We start from the raw sequence: 17179 nt of genomic DNA, 5'->3' as shown, positions 1-17179 counted from the left end.
CTTGTGCCTCTGTTTCATTTTTCTGATTTTTTTGCACTGTTAAGAGATGATTACAGGTACACTATCACCTGCTCTTTCAGTACTGTATATAAATACCAGGGTTTATTACTGTGTGTGTATGGTAACAATTAGATTCCCTACAGTGTGGAAACAGGCCCTTTGACCCAACAAGTCCCCCCTCCCCCCCTCCCCCCCTCTCCCCCCCTCCCCCCCTCTCCCCCCCCTCTCCCCCCCTCTCCCCCCCTCTCCCCCCTCTCCCCCCCTCTCCCCCCCTCTCCCCCCCTCTCCCCCCCCTCCCCCCCCCTCCCCCCCCCTCCCCCCCCCTCCCCCTCTCCCCCCCTCTCCCCCCCTCCCCCCCTCTCCCCCCCTCTCCCCCCCTCCCCCCCTCTCCCCCCCCTCCCCCCCTCTCCCCCCCTCCCCCCCTCTCCCCCCCTCTCCCCCCCCTCTCCCTCCCCCTCCCCCTCCCCCTCCCCCCTCCCTCCCCCCTCCCCCTCCCCCTCCCCCTCCCCCTCCCCCTCCCCCTCCCCCTCCCCCTCCCCCTCCCCCTCCCCCTCTCCCTCTCTAACCCATGCACCCCTGAACACTACGGGCAATTTAGCATGGCCAATCCACCTAACCTGCACATCTTTGGATTGTGGGAGGAAACTGGAGTACCCGGAGGAAACCCACACAGACACAGTGAGAATGTGCACACTCCACACAGACAGTCGCCCGAGGCGGGAATTGAACCAGAGTCCCTGGCACTGTGAGGCTGCAGTGCTAACCACTGAGCCACCGTGCTAGCCCAAAGTAGTACCTGTCTAATTAAATGTCTCTGTGTGCAGACGTATACATGTGCATGTCTGTCTGTGTTTGAATGTGTGCAAGAGTATTTCTGCAGCTGTCACTGTGTAAATTTAACAGATTCAATCTTGTACATGTCATCAGCCTTACCCTGACTGACGTGAATACCCAAATGTGCCTGTCCTGCTCCACACTGTCTGCTTAGAGCGAGAGTTTTAAGAAAATGGATTCCATTCTTCTCTAGGTCTCCTTTTTGCTCAGTCCCATTGACCAACGTGGCTACTCTCTTCCTTTCCCTCCTCCATTGGGGTCAGCAGACCCAGGAAGTTGATCAGTTCGAAGTATGAGAAGACCCAGGGCCTGGTGATGTTTTGATCTCGCTCCAGACCAAGGAACTCCACCCACAGATTCCGAGAAAACGTTAGGTCACGTTCTATCAGCCCCTTTTGACTGAAATAAAAGAGAAGTCAGTTAGTAACAGGTAGAGAGGAGGTGGTGGGGATCACTGATGGGGAGCGTAAGAATTGGGGTGAATGTGGGGGTGCTGGTTCAGAGGAGGTGTGGGAAAAGAGGTTAGGGAGGGTAGTCTTGAGTTTCCAGCACTCTGTCTGTGTACCTGGCTTTCCAATACTGTATCTATTTTGTAGATGTTAACAAAAAATTTTCTGTGTTAGCCAAAATGAAACGTGAAGGAGAAAATATGGAACTTGGTGAAGATCTAATGATTAGAAAGGTCCTGGGATTTAAAAGCTTTTACAGGCGACTGTAGGAAGGTAACAGAGGCAGCGGTGTGGGTGAGCAGATTTCATAAATTTGTAGTGGGGACCTTAAGCTCTGAATGAGAAAAGGATATTCCCAATGACTGGGTATACCAGAACCAGGGATAATGTCCTTAGGATACGAGGGACGCCATTTAGGATTGAGGAGAAATCTCTTCACCTGTTGAGTGGAATTCTGCCACAGAAAGTGGTTGAGGTGAAAAAATTGTATCAGTGATAATGGGAACTGCAGATGCTGGAGAATCCAAGATAATAAAATGTGAGGCTGGATGAACACAGCAGGCCCAGCAGCATCTCAGGAGCACAGAAGCTGACATTTCGGGCCTAGACCCTTCATCAGAAAAGGGGGGTGGGGTGAGGGTTCTGGAATAAATAGGGAGAGAGGGGGAGGCGGAGCGAAGGTGGAGAGAAAAGAAGATAGGTGGAGAGGAGAGTATAGGTGGGGAGGTAGGGAGGGGATAGGTCAGTCCAGGGAAGACGGACAGGTCAAGGAGGTGGGATGAGGTTAGTAGGTAGGAGATGGAGGTGCGGCTTGGGGTGGAAGGAAGGGATGGGTGAGAGGAAGAACAGGTTAGGGAGGCAGAGACAGGCTGGACTGGCTTTGGGATGCAGTGGGTGGAGGGGAAGAGCTGGGCTGGTTGTGTGGTGCAGTGTGGGGAGGGGATGAATTGGGATGCGGTGGGGGAAGGGGAGATTTTGAAGCTGTTGAAGTCCACATTGATACCATTGGCCTGCAGGGTTCCCAAGCGGAATATGAGTTGCTGTTCCTGCAACTTTCGGGTGGCATCACTGTGGCACTGCAGGAGGCCCATGATGGACATGTCATCTAAAGAATGGGAGGGGGAGTGGAAATGGTTTGCGACTGGGAGTTGCAGTTGTTTATTGCAAACCAAGCGGAGGTGTTCTGCAAAGCGGTGCCCAAGTCTCCGCTTGGTTTCCCCAATGTAGAGGAAGCCACATCGGGTACAATGGATGCAGTATACCACATTGGCAGATGTGCAGGTGAACCTCTGCTTAATATGGAAAGTCATCTTGGGGCCTGGGATAGGGGTGAGGGAGGAGGTGTGGGGGCAAGTGTAGCATTTCCTGCGGTTGCAGGGAAAAGAGCAGGGTGGGGTGGGGTTGGAGGGCAGTGTGGAGCGGACAAGGGAGTCACGGAGAGAGTGGTCTCTCCGGAAAGCAGACAAGGGTGGGGATGGAAAAATGTCTTGGGTGGTGGGGTCGGATTGTAGATGGAAGTGTCGGAGGATGATGTGTTGTATCCGGAGGTTGGTGGGGTGGTGTGTGAGAACGAGGGGGATCCTCTTTGGGCGGTTGTGGCGGGGGCGGGGTGTGAGGGATGTGTTGCGGGAGACGCGGTCAAGGGCGTTCTCGACCACTGTGGGGGGAAAGTTGCGGTCCTTGAAGAACTTGGACACTCCCCCTCCCATTCTTTAGATGACATGTCCATCATGGGCCTCCTGCAGTGCCACAATGATGCCACCCGAAGGTTGTAGGAACAGCAACTCATATTCCGCTTGGGAACCCTGCAGCCCAATGGTATCAATGTGGACTTCAACAGCTTCAAAATCTCCCCTTCCCCCACTGCATCCCAAAACCATCCCAGTTCGTCCCCTCCCCCCACTGCACCACACAACCAGCCCAGCTCTGCCCCTCCACCCACTGCATCCCAAAACCAGCCCAGCCTGTCTCTGCCTCCCTAACCTGTTCTTCCTCTCACCCATCCCTTCCTCCCACCCCAAGCCGCACCTCCATCTCCTACCTACTAACCTCATCCCACCTCCTTGACCTGTCCGTCTTCCCTGGACTGACCTATCCCCTCCCTACCTCCCCACCTATACTCTCTCCACCTATCTTCTTTTCTCTCCATCTTCGGTCCGCCTCCCCCTCTCTGATGAAGGGTCTAGGCCCGAAATGTCAGCTTCTGTGCTCCTGAGATACTGCTGGGCCTGCTGTGTTCATACAGCCTCACATTTTATTATTACTGAAGTGAAAAAATTGAATGTTTACAAGGAGTTACATGAAGTTCTTAGGGCAAAACGGATCAAAAGGTGAACACGGAAACAGGCTGCTTTGGATGACCAGCCATGATCATAGTGAATGGCCTACTCCTGCTGCTATTTTCTCTGCTTCTGTGTGTTTGGCCTGAAAGAACATGTTTGTTTATAACAAGCTTTGTAACTGAAGCAATCATAGACTGAACTCTGCGTGTTTGATTTCTAGTACTCTGCGAGTGTGAGCTGTCGATATTAACCTAAAATTTGCTGCATTTGGTGAAATGAAAGGTGAAAACTTTTTTTTAAAAAACTTGGTAATGACCTAATGATTAGAAAGGCCATGTCTTTTTGTAAACATTGTATGGGTAAGATATTTTTGTAATGTAGTTTGCTGTAATAAAGAACTTTGCATTGTTCAGGAGGGTTTCCTAACTCAGTACGTTGACAGGCCAACGAGGGGAGAGGCCATTCTAGACTTGCTGCTCGGAAACGAGCCGGGGCAGGTATCAGATCTTGTGGTGGGAGAGCATTTTGGTGATAGTGACCATAACTGCCTCACATTCTACATAGCTATGGAGAAAGAGAGGATTAGGCAAAATGGGAGGATATTTAATTGGGAAGAGGAAACTATGACGCGATCAGACATGAGTTAGGAAGCATGGACTGTGAGCAATTGTTCCATGGTAAGGGCACTACAGACATGTGGAGACTGTTTAAGGAACAGTTGTTGCGAGCGATGAGTAAATATGTTCCTCTGAGACAGGCAAGAAGGGGTAAGATAAAGGAACCTTGGATGACGAGAGCGGTGGAGCTTCTTGTGAAAAGGAAGAAGGTAGCTTACATAAGGTGGAGGAAGCTAGGGTCAAGCTCAGCTAGAGAGGATTACACGCAGGCAAGGAAGGAGCTCAAAAATGGTCTGAGGAGAGCCAGGAGGGGGCACAAGAAAGGCTTGGCAGAACGAATTAGGGAAAACAAAGGCATTTTACACGTATGTGAGGAATAAGAGAATGGTCAAAGAAAGAGTAGGGCCGATCAGGGATAGCATAGGGAACTTGTGTGTGGAGTCTGAGGAGGTAGGGGAAGCCCTAAATGAGTTTCTTGCTTCTGTCTTTACAAAAGAAACGAACTTTGTAGTGAATGAAACCTTTGAAGAGCAGGTGTGCATGCTGGAATGGATAGAGATAGAGGATGCTGATGTGCTGAAAATTTTGTCAAACATTACGCTTGACAAGTCGCCAGGCCCGGACCAGATTTGACCTCGGCTGCTTTGGGAAGCGAGAAATGCAATTGCTTCGCCACTTGCGAGGATCTTTGCATCCTCGCTCTCCACTGGAGTCGTACCTGAGGACTGGAGAGAGGCAAATGTAATTCCTCTCTTCAAGAAAGGAAATAGGGAAATCCCCGGCAATTACAGACCAGTAAGTCTCACGTCTGTCGTCTGCAAGGTGTTAGAAAGGATTCTGAGGGATAGGATTTATGACCATCTGGAAGAGCATGGCTTGATCAAATGCAGTCAACACGGCTTTGAGGGGGGCAGGTCATGCCTCACAAACCTTATCGAGTTCTTTGAGGATGTGACTAGAAAGGTTGATGAGGGTCGAGCTGTGGATGTGGTGCATAGGGACTTCAGTAAGGCATTTGATAAGGTTCCCCATGGTAGGCTCATTCAGAAGGTCAGGAGGAATGGGATACAGGGGAACTTAGCTGTCTGGATACAGAATTGGCTGGCCAACAGGAGGCAGCGAGTGGTAGTAGAAGGAAAATATTCTGCCTGGAAGTCAGTGGTGAGTGGTGTTCCACAGGGCTCTGTCCTTGGGCCTCTACTGTTTGTAATTTTTATTAATGACTTGGATGAGGGGATTGAAGGATGGGTCAGCAAGTTTGCAGACGACACAAAGGTTGGAGGTGTCGTTGACAGTATAGAGGGCTGTTGTAGGCTGCAGCGGTACATTGACAGGATGCGGAGATGGGCTGAGAGGTGGCAGATGGAGTTCAACCTGGATAAATGCGAGGTGATGCATTTTGGAAGGTCGAATTTGAAAGCTGAGTACAGGATTAAGGATAGGATTCTTGGCAGTGTGGAGGAACAGAGGGATCTTGGTGTGCAGATACATAGATCCCTTAAAATGGCCACCCAAGTGGACAGGGTTGTTAAGAAAGCATATGGTGTTTTGGCTTTCATTAACAGGGGGATTGAGTTTAAGAGTCGTGAGATCTTGTTGCAGCTCTATAAAACTTTGGTTAGACTGCACTTGGAATACTGCGTCCAGTTCTGGTCACCCTATTATAGGAAAGATGTGGATGCTTTGGAGAGGGTTCAGAGGAGGTTTACCAGGATGCTGCCTGGACTGGAGGGCTTATCTTATGAAGAGAGGTTGACTGAGCTCGGACTTTTTTCATTGGAGAAAAGGAGGAGGAGAGGGGACCTAATTGAGGTATACAATATAATGAGAGGCATAGATAGAGTTGATAGCCAGAGACTGTTTCCCAGGGCAGAAATGGCTAACACGAGGGGTCATAGTTTTAAGCTGTTTGGCGGAGAGTGTAGAGGGGATGTCAGAGGCGGGTTCTTTACACAGAGAGTTGTGAGAGCATGGAATGCGTTGCCAGCAGCAGTTGTGGAAGCAAGGTCATTGGGGACATTTAAGAGATTGCTGGACATGTATATGGTCACAGAAATTTGAGGGTGCATACATGAGGATCAATGGTCGGCACAACATCATGGGCTGAAGGGCCTGTTCTGTGCTGTACTGTTCTATGTTCTGTGTTCTATATATTCTGTTGTAAGAACTGCCTTGGTTTACTGATACCCAGAATAAACCCAACGAACTAGGGAAAGTGGGACTAAAAGCCTGCGAGATCCAGTCTGGGTTTCCAACTTACTGTGTGTGTCCGTTTTCAACGCTGTGTATCAGTTGCTTTGATACTCACTGCAGCAGGAACATTGCTTCTTGCATTGCTTCCTGCATCAGAAACTTGCTTCTTTCCTCTTCCTCCCTGCGCTGTTCCTCCATCTCCTTCTTCTCTCTCTCTTCCTTAATCTGCTTCAGTCTCAGGTATTCCGTTCTCTGTGTTTCATCCATTGCCTTCAGAAGCTCCTCCTCCTCTTCTTGCTCTTTCTGACGCTCTCTCTGAAGTCTCTTTGCCTCCTCTAGTGCAGCAAAGTGAGAAACACAGATACTTGACCCACTGTGTGCGCACTGGCTTCACTCTCATTCCTTTATCTCTGAACTGATTCCCTCAGCTCTTTGTAATTCATGCTAAATTTCTGAAAAGCACTGAGTGTCCTCCCAAACCACCTGATGGGACCAGTCAGCATTGGCTTTGTAAATGAAGATGCAGGGTATCACAGCACAACCTGATCCCACATACAGTGACTCTTGCCTATCACATGGGGATGATTCACCACTATCTAGTACTGTCACCCCGTGGCACATTGACATAGGAGTATGCCATTCAGCCCATCAGGCCTGCTTTGCCATTCAATTAGATCACAGCTGATCATCTACTCAAATGCCACTTTACCACGTTATCTTTATATCCTTGATGTCATTAGTCTCTGGAAACCTAGCAATTTCTGTCTTGAACTTGCTCAATGATTGAGTTTCCACAGCCCTCTGGGACAGAGAATTCCAAAGTTTCAACATCCTCTGGGTGAACAAATCCTGCAATTCCCTCCTTAACAGTACTGTGGTTTGTGTTACCTACAGCAAACGAACTGCAGTGGATCAAGCAGGCAGTTCACCAGTTCCTTGTCCAGAGCAACTAGAGATGGACAATAAATGCTGGCCAAGTCAGTGATCTGAACATCCTGCGAACACGGTTAAAATACTCTGATGTCTTTTGTCCCCATTCACTTACCTGCTCTCTCTGCCAGGCTCCTCTCCTTCCTCTGCTGCATTTCCTGCACTTTCCTACGATATTCCTCCTGCTGCCGATGTTGCCGTCGTTGTTCCCGCTGCTCCTGTTCTTGCCGGCTGTGTTCAGCTTCGAGCTGCTGCGTTATCTCACGCTCGTGTTGTTGCCTTTGTTTCCTGTGAATCACAAACAAACTCCATCACCGGAGTAACACTGCAGGCTGGATGTTAGAGGTGGTGATTACTGGTCTTGTATGTTACTGCACCAGTATCCATTTTCTCCTCACATTCCTCAAAGAATGGCAGAGGAGGAAAGATTAAATGCCCTCTGCAGGCAAAAGGAACATGATTAGGCTTTGTACAACACTTGAATTAAGCAAAATATGGTGAACAAGCGTTCTGTAGTGCATTCTCCACGATAAAACCTCAACTAATCAGAGTTGACTTGCCGACCAAAAGTACCCGTTCCCACTGTATGAATTGTTGCTCCCTTTAAAGTTTAGCATTGTTGTATGTGTCCTGATATGAGTGCGAGGAAAACACTACAACAGCATGTCGTTTTTACAGTGATAACTACAAGATGTTAAATTTAGAGAGGCTAGACCTGCAGACAGTCTCTGGACTGTCCAGGCACTGCCAGCATAGTGGAAATTGGGCTCCAAACTGGTACCGAACTTCAGGCATCTGAGCTCAGGACGGAGCAGCGTGAAGATTCTGGGGTTGGTTCAGATTCTCTCTAACCCCGGGCACCTGTTGTTATGTCCTGAACACCCAGTGCAGGAGTCAGAGTTCCTCAGCAGGTGTCTTCGACTGACAGTACTGCTGCACAAAGGACACAGGCAATGGATTTTGAACCCTGACTTCCCCACAGCCACCAGCTCCTGCTACCTGATCTCCTGCTCTTTCCGTCTCTGGTTGTCACCAGCTCCTGCTACCTGATCTCCTGCTCTTTCCGTCTCTGGTTGTCATCCAGCTCCTGCTGAATTCGCCGCTCCATCTCCTGCCGTCTCTGGGGGCGGTCTCCACCCTTCACCCTGCTGCTCCCTGACCTCCTGAGGTGCTTTGACTCTGGTAAATGTGTGTTCTCCTGTGAGTAGTCGGAGTCTTCCTAATTGGATATGAAGACAGTGAGAGCATGCACACCTCAATCTCGTGTTAAAAAAATACTCCTGCTGGATTTTAACTCAGTCGCGAGGGCACATTGACTTTGGGCCTGTTGTGAAGCCTTGGGCCTGAGATTGATCCTTGGGGCCTCTGTGTTAGCAGCCTTAGTCCTGTGGTGGCTCAAGGACAGTTTTTACAGTTTAGTGTGAAGAATATTGCCCTCTCGCCTTAACAATAACAACTTGATTTTATTAAAACTATCACAGAATCATAATGAATCAAAACTTGACATTGAGCCATGAGTAACTAGATTGACCTGGCCATGGCCGTAACTTTGCTGGCGGTTTTGAGGAGGAAAGGGAGAGCCAGGGAGATGTAGGAAGGATATTGCAAAGTTTAGGGTCCCAGGTAACTGAAAGATGAGAACTTTTCAGTGGAATTAATACGGACCAGAAGCAAATATAAGCTGGTGAGCACAGGGAAGATAAAGAAATAAGACCTGCTGCCAGTTAACAAAGACCTCAAGAACGTAGAAGGCCAATCAGGAGAGTACTCAGATAGCTGAGTCTAGAGATAATTAGACAGGTATAGATGAGGATTTCAGCAGTGATGAGCTGAGGCAGGAGTGGAGCCAGGTGATGCTAAAGAGGTGCACAGCTCATCTGCATTAATGTTGACAAGGATATGTGGTTAGAAGGTCAGCTTGGGGGCTAAGTAGCTCGCCAGCACTGTCCTGGTTTGGGGATGAGTGATCGTGTGGACTTTATGTTTGAAAAAGACATGTGGACGGCGAGATTGGAGATGGAGTGGGGCACGGATGGTGAACGTCACTGCCCAACTCCTTCCCCGGATGTGTGAGCATAGCTTTTCCTTTCAGCCACTGACTGACCTATTTCCAGTGTCATTTACTCCAAACGGTTCACTGCACCTCACCTGATCCTTCACTTGATCTCTCACTGTGGTGTTGTTGAAGTGAGAGTTTGGATCCTGGTCAGCAGTGAAGGCAGTGACTGTTGACCCTGATATTGGAGTGTTCCTTGTCCTTATTGAGTGCAGGGATCCTCCTTCCTCAGAACTGTGCTCTGCATCCTCCTCTTCACCATCACCTGTCACTGTCCTCCTCATCACTGGTTTGGAAGATTCCTTCTGCTTCGCTCGGGACGAGTATTGCTGTTGCTGGGCTCTCTTCTCTCTGGGTCTCCCTAAACAAACAAATGGAGGGAGGATTTCATTTACTTGTCAACTTCAGGGCAACCTTCTGCTCGTTCACTTCCATCCAGATACGGGGGTGTTTGGCATTTGAGAGTGTCAGAGGGATTCCGCCCTGACACTCGCTCTGACTGGGACAGTCAGTAACACCAGCTTAGACCTGTTCGCCCACAGGAACATTAGCAAGAAACATGGTAGGAACCAGATCTTACCATCAGGGGTCACTGGTGACCTGGGAACAACAAGCCAAACTTTGAGGTGAGGGGTACGGGAATGGGCTGTAAAAATTGGTGCCATGCCGGTCTGTGTTTGTCCCCAGTAGCTTCCATCAACAACACCTCCACTACATGCCTACTACCATTTTACCAATGACTTCTTCCTTCGATAACCACGATCCAGTCAAATAGCTGGCAGCTCATGTCTCAGCAGCACCATCAGGAGCTGTAACCATCATTGCGATCACAGGCAGAAGGGGGCAATATGGTACCGGAATTTCAGGTCAGCCCAGGATCTCATCAGGGCCAGGGTGGTAAGGTACAGGGAGGATGGTAAAACGGGAATCAGGCCTGATGAGGTGGGAGGTGGGGGCTGGAGGATAAATGTGGCAGAAGGAGGAGAACCTTAGGAGTGGTCCTCTGCTGGGCATAGTGTGCCTGCTCGAAGTGACAGGCACCTGTCCTTAGTACAGCCCGGTTTCATCTGAAAGGCAGGATGCTTGGCTTTGGGCATTGTTTGGCCAGTTACAGACAGGATATGGATGGGAGTGAAATGTCCCCTACCGCACCACTGCTGTCATCAAAGTACCCATTTTAGGGGGTGGGAGGTAGCGGACTCAGCACTGCTGCACATTAACCACCCTGCCACTTCCCCAAGCTGCTTGCCAACCTGTCCCAGTCATATGTAAACTTCAGCTCACCTACAACAAATTCTGCACGTCCATTGTTCCTGGTCCTCTCATTGTTAAGCCCCGAGCTCGGGAATGAACCCAGTGAACCCCTTGGGCCTGGTGGTACTTTTGACCCGGATTCTTGGTCTTGACCCACTGGGTTCCTTGACTCTAATGGTTCGTTCAGCCCCAACGCCTGGTTCGACACTAGTGAACTCCTCAGGCCTGTTTTATGACTTGGTTCCTGTGGGGTCTTCAGCCCTTCAGAGCTGCTGGGCACCAAGTTGCCGTCCTTGGCATTTGGATCCTGGTTGGGACTTTTCTGTCCTTTATTTCTTTTGCTCTTTTTCTTCTGTGGAGAGAACATAATTTTATAAATTTCTCCTCAGGCTGAATTGCAGCACTCCCAATCCAGGTCTGGAGGCCAGTTAACATTCCCAATCCCAAGTCTTATCACTGTCATGCTCACAATGGTTATAGCCTAGAAATTACTCAGTCCCAAATCATGGCTGATACTGCTGTTTGTGCACCTGAAGATTTCACCAAATGACATACAATCCATCAACTACAAAAAACCCTCCTCCAACTTCAATACTTTTCTTGCAAAATCTTTTGAAGGCATCTTTTAATGTCCTTATTATTCTTCTCTTTGGCTGTTTGCAACAATGGCTAAAAGATTGAGCTTTAATTATGAGACACTCCGGGACTATCACAGACAGTGGATCCAACCCCCAGGCCCTGAGATGCCTAGCCCCCCTCCACCCACCACTACAGGCTCCAGGCCCTCGGCCCTCAGTTCCACGTACACCCTGATCCCATTCAGGTCTCATGTCAAAGTTAAACTCTTCAGGCTGTGATGGAGAGGGAGTTCTGCCCTGATTAACTCACAGCCTTGATTCCAGTGCTTCCCTTGCCAAGATCATTCCGTAATTCAGCCTCTTGGTCTTCAGCTTCTGTCTCCGAATCCCCTGCAACCATGTGACCATCCTTTGCCAGAAGACGACGACTCCTATGGTGACTGGGGGAATGTCCATCATCACTGCACAGAACAGAGGGTGGCCATGGTTACACAATGGGTAGGAAAGAAGGGGTGTGGGGACACAGGGAACTAGAAGACAACCCCTTGCCCTTCATGCTCTGCTGGGATGGGGGAAGCTTTGGTGGCAGGAAGGCCAAGACCTAGCCTCTGATCCTAACCAGGGCTGGGCCACAGAAGAGAAGGGTATCGCCTACTAGGAACAGCAGTTTACCCCACCGTATCAGGCCAAGCACAGGGTGGGAATGGGGGAGCAATGACAGCATGTAGGGGATGATTGCAGTGAAGGAGCTCTCTGATGCAGGGGTTATTTTGATGGGAGCAGTCCTGTCAGTAGAAATTCCCCTTCCTGAGCCCTCAGCACTCTGTAGTACAAAGTGGGAGAATACAGTGAAACTTGTAGTCTGAGAATGATGTATATGTGAGAAGGCCATTCAGCCCACTGGGTCACTGCAGGCTCTTTGAAAGAGCAATCCAATGAATCACAATCCTCTGTGCTCACTCCCACAGCCTTCATTCCCTTCAAATTGAAACATTTAAAAGGCATCTGGATCGGTAGATGAATAGGAAGGCTTTTGATGGATATGGGCCAAATGCTGGCAAATGGGGCTGGATCAGTTTAGGACGTCCGGTCGGCATGGACGAGTTGACCCAAAGGGTCTGTTTCCATTGCTGCACATCTCTATAACCCTAATCATCCAGTTTCCCTTTGGAAGTTACAACTCGATTGCCTGATCTGATCAACGTGTTCCAGATCACATTAACTTGAGTTAATATCGTTTAGGAGACTTGGGTTCAAGTCCCACCCACTCCAGGGGTGTGTTGTAACATCTTTGAACAGGTTGATTCGAAAATATCTTAAAACAAAAATTTTGTCATCTGTCTTCGGGTTCTTTTATCTTAAACCTGGTACATCAAACTTCTAGCTGGGAGAATCCTCTCTGCTCCGTTCTCACGACTTCAGTAACACTTACACTGTGTGGAGACCACACATTGCCTCCAGCTCCTCAGCTGCTGATGGGCTGCTGGTTTCCAGTTCAGACCAGCCTGTCAGGGAAGGGATCACTGTCGAGCTTTCGTAGCCGGTGCCTGAGGACGGAGCACAACATACTTGGTGAGAAAGGCCCTGCCCCGGTCGTGGATCCACATTACATTCTGTGGGAGGAAAGTTACACAGTGCTGGATTATCGTCACCACATAGAGACAGAGTTGGGCTACAAAGGCTGCACTCTGTCGCGTTTTCAGGAGGACAGACTGGTTTCTGCTGCCTTCCTGATGCCACGCTATTTTTGCATGGCCTTCTCAAATACTCCAGCACAGGTACCTAAGCACAATCTTATTCTCCCTTTGTAAAACTGAAATTAAAATTCCCTCAACACCATCACCATCAAACAATCTCTGGTGAGATAGCACATAGGGTTAGATAAAGAGTAAAACCCCCTCTACTGTTTTTAAACTAAAAGTAAAAAGAAAGTAGAACTCCCGAGACACTGACCCCATCAAAAACTTCCAGGGCAGGGATAACACAGGGCTAGATACAGAGTAAGTATCACCCACCCCTCCAACTCTTCTAAACTTACACTCTCTCTATATTGTCCCCAAACACAGTCAGGAGAGGTACAGCACGGGGTTAGATACTCAGGGTTAAACTAAAATTAAAGCAACCTTCACCCTGTTACTATGAACACTCCCAACACAGGGACAGCACAGGGTTACATACAGAGTAACCCTCCTAACTCTCCCAAATAAAACACCCAGGACAGGGACAGCAAGGGATTAGGTAGTAAAGCTCTCTGTACACTGACCCCATCATTCACTCCGAGGACAGGGACAGTGCAAGGTTTAATACGAAGTGTAGTTTCCTTGACACTGTCCCCATCACACACTCCCAGGGCAGGTGAAGCATGGGATTAGATACAGATTGAAGTGCCTTCTACTCTTTTAAACTAAAAATAAAGCTTCCTCAACACTGTCCCCATCAAACACTACAGGTGTACAGCTCTGGTTGCAGGCATTGGGATAGATACATGAATAGGAAGGGTTTTCAGGGATATGAATCAAATACTGACAAATGGGACTAGATTAATTTAGGATATCTGGTCGGCATGGATGAATTGAACTGGAGGGTTTGTACCCATGCTGTACGTCTCTATAACTAAGTGCATTCCTTAAATGTTTTGTTGATCAGAAGTTTCTCCAGCTGATGAAGAAACTCCCTTAGCTCCGGTCCTGGATACTCTGTGAATCAGTTTGGAATGCACCACTTACCAAGTGCAGCATGTTTCCTGTTCCGCATTACCTCCCCCTCCAGAAACGAGTCAAAGACCGGGTTTCGGTGGGAACCAGGAGGATTCAAATGTCCATTTTCATCCAACATATCCTCCTGCAAGCTGGCAGGGGCTTCTGGGAGTTGGCTGTTGACCCCACGTCTGGATGATCTGCTCTCTGATGTTCCTACTAATTCAATCAGATGTTAGTGAATTAAAGACACAAGTTTCCAGGTTCAGTTCTGACTTAAAGTTCCCCTTTTGTCTGTTCGTTATTCAAGTTTCCCGAATCAGCTCAGTCCTGCTCCAGTCATGAAGAACACGTGTTAAATGGGTGTAGGCAATGATACTTTTTAAAAACTTGGTCACAGGATCTGGGTGTTGCTGGCTAGCATTTGTTGTTATCCTTAAATAACCTTGAAAAGATGGTGTTGAACTACCACAGTGCTTCTGCTGTATGTACACCCAGAGTGCCGTTTTAAAGGATTTTCACCCAGGTTCAATGAAGGAACAGTGATACAGTTACAAGTCAGGATGGTGTGTGGCTTGTGGAGGAACTTGAGGAGGTGGTACTCCCCTCAATTTGGTGCTCTTTTCTGACTAGGCATTAGAGGTCACAGGTTTGGAAGGTGCTGTCTCAGAAAGCTTGGTAAATTACTGCATCACTGGTGCCACTGAGCATCAGCGGTGGAGGAAGTGAATATTGAAGTTGATGAACAAAGTGTCAGTCAAGCAGGTTGCCTTGTGCTGGATGGTGTCAAGCTTCTTGAGTATTGTTAGAGCTGCATGTACCCAGGCAAGTGGGGAGTATTCCAATATACTCCTGACTTGTGCCGTGTACATGGTGAACAGGCTTCAGGGAATCAGGAGGTGAGTGCTCACCATATTCTTCCTAACCTCTGACCTGCTCTTGACGTATACATGTGGCTCATCCAGTTGGTCATTTTCTGGGCTTGTATGGTATGAATGTTACAAGCCTCCTATCATCCCAGACCTTAATGTTGTTTACGCATATGGACGCGAACTGTTCCATTTCTGATCTATCTTGAATGCTGAAGATGGTGCAATTTTTTGGACTGCAGCCCTGTGACCAGTGGTGTACTGCAAGGATCAGTGCTGGGTACACTGTTGTTTCTCATTTATATGAGCAATTTAAAGGAGAATGTGGGAGGCATGGTTAGTAAATTTACAGATGACATTGGTGATGTAATGGATAGTGAAGAAGGTTATCTAAGATTACAAAGGGATCTAGATCAGATGGGCAATGTGCCAAGGAGTGGCAGAAGGAGTTTAATTTAGATAAATGCAAGGTGCTGCATTTTGGTAAGACAAACCAGGGCAGAACTTACACAGTTAATGGTAGGATCCCCGGGTGTGTTGTTGGACAGAGATACCTAGATGTGCAGGTATACAGTTCCTTGAAAGTGGCATCTCAGGTAGATAGGATGGTGAAGAAGGCTGGAAAAGCTCAGCAGGTCTGGCAGCATCTGTGAAGAGAAATCAGAGTTAATGTTTCAGGTCCAGTGGCTCCAGTTCTGAGGAAGGGTCACTGGACCCGAAACGTTAACTCTGATTTTTTCCTTCACAGATGCTGCCTGACTGGCTGAGCTTTTCAGGCAACTTCTATGTTTGCTTCCGGTTTACAGAATCGGCAGTTCTTTCAGTTTTTATACAGTGAAGGAGGAGTTTGGCCTGCTTAGCCTTCATTGGTCAGTGCATTGAGTTGGAACATCATGTTGCAGCTGTACAGGATGTTGATAAGGCTACTTTTGGAGTACTGTGTACAATTCTGTTTGCCCTAGGATAGGAAGGATGTTGTTAAACTGGAAAGTGTGCAGAAAAGTGTTACAAGGATGTTACTGAGATTGAAGGGCTTGCATTGGAAGAAGAGGCTGGATGGGCTGTGACTTTATTCACTGGATTGTAGGAAGTTGAGGGGTGACCTTATAGAGGTTTACAAAATGATGAGAGGCAAAATAAGGTGAATAGCCAAAGTCTTTTCCCCATGGTAGGGGAGTCCAAATCTAGAGTGTGTACTTGAAAACTGAGAGGGAAATGATTTAAACCGGGACACAGGGCAATGTTTTCACACAGAAGTTGGTGGGTATATGAAATAAATTGCCAGAGGAAGTGGTAGAGGCACATACAATTACAGCATTTAAAAGACATTTGGACAGGGACATTGATAGGAAAGGTTTAGAGTGATACGAGCCAAACACAGGCAGTCGGAATAGCTCAGTTTAGGAAACCTGGTCAACTCGGACGAGTTGGACTGAAGGGTTTGTTTCCATGCTGTATGACTGTATTTATTGGCGAATGTCCCTTTGCCTGACCTTATGATGGAGGGAAGGTCACTGATGAAGCAACTGAAGATGGTTGGGTTGAGGACACTGTCCTGAGAAACTCCTGCAGAGATATCCTGGGACTAACATGACTGATCTCCAATAACTGGCCTTGATGTGATGGGCAGCCTTTCTAGAGTTCAGCTGCCCATCACAACCATGTTTGGACCAAGGCTGTAATGAGGTCAGGAGCCGACTTGTTCTGGTGCAACCCAAACTGGGTATCTAAGAGTAGATTACAGCTAAGCAAGTGCTGACTTATGATCATGCACAGACTGATGGGGCTAGCATGGTCTGGTCCTACATGAAGATTGCCTCATCCCCCGCAACTGCACCTCCAACTCAGTGTAGCCTTTAGGCGGATTGGAGCTGATTAGGTAGACAGAAGGACAAAGTTGATCTCTCTCATTTCTGCTGCAAAGGAAGGATATTGTTATGAGGTGTTCAGAGTTAGGATTGCTCAAACACCACCTGAACCCTGTCAGTTAGGTGCAAAAGTCACAGAGAAGGTGTGATCATTCACCCATTATGCAGCGACTTCAAGTCACATGGCAGAAGATCCTGGGCTGCAGTGCCACTCATTGGACCAGGGATGTGACTCATCTATTTGAGAGGGGAAGTCATTGGCGTCGAGTCAAGCTCTCTCACTCACAGTTCTGGCATTGATTCCAATTCCCACACCAAGTGGAAACCAGTGCAGCACCACAAAAGCAACATTCAGGTTACTAACTGGGGCTGGCAAAATGAAACATCGGCATACTCTGTCATCTCGTTCCTGGGAGATTGGCACGTACTCTAGCCTTTAAAGTGACACTTACACGTTTAGCCGTTGCACTCCGTTCTCTGGTTAACGACATCTAACTGTTTCCTGCAGTTTTGTCACAAAATGCTCCAGTACCAAGTTCTGGAACCACCATCT

At 48.4% G+C, this 17179-nt stretch overlaps 1 protein-coding gene across 6 annotated transcripts in view; it reads right to left on the bottom strand.

The window, feature by feature from the left end:
• Nucleotides 1-560: 560 nt before the first annotated feature.
• The window catches only part of LOC125453956 (uncharacterized protein KIAA2012 homolog), a 59241-nt gene continuing 42622 nt past the window's right edge, over nucleotides 561-17179 (bottom strand). For 3 of the 6 annotated variants that reach the window (XM_059647082.1, XM_059647084.1, XM_059647085.1), the window contains 9 exons: nucleotides 13920-14108; nucleotides 12626-12740; nucleotides 11504-11654; nucleotides 10646-10967; nucleotides 9454-9722; nucleotides 8352-8524; nucleotides 7421-7593; nucleotides 6491-6710; nucleotides 561-1233 (listed from right to left, as the gene is read on the bottom strand). In XM_059647082.1, coding sequence (XP_059503065.1) covers nucleotides 1041-1233; nucleotides 6491-6710; nucleotides 7421-7593; nucleotides 8352-8524; nucleotides 9454-9722; nucleotides 10646-10967; nucleotides 11504-11654; nucleotides 12626-12740; nucleotides 13920-14108 — 1805 coding nt within the window. In that variant the 3' untranslated portion in view covers nucleotides 561-1040. Of the gene's footprint in view, nucleotides 1234-6490; nucleotides 6711-7420; nucleotides 7594-8351; nucleotides 8525-9453; nucleotides 9723-10645; nucleotides 10968-11503; nucleotides 11655-12625; nucleotides 12741-13919; nucleotides 14109-17179 lie in introns of those variants that run through there. The other 3 variants (XM_059647083.1, XR_009445926.1, XM_059647086.1) reach the window with 3 other exon arrangements.

The sequence above is a fragment of the Stegostoma tigrinum genome, chromosome 7 (assembly GCF_030684315.1).
Source record: "Stegostoma tigrinum isolate sSteTig4 chromosome 7, sSteTig4.hap1, whole genome shotgun sequence".
In the NCBI taxonomy this organism is placed as follows: domain Eukaryota; kingdom Metazoa; phylum Chordata; class Chondrichthyes; order Orectolobiformes; family Stegostomatidae; genus Stegostoma; species Stegostoma tigrinum.
This window is presented reverse-complemented; position numbering and strand designations above follow the sequence as displayed.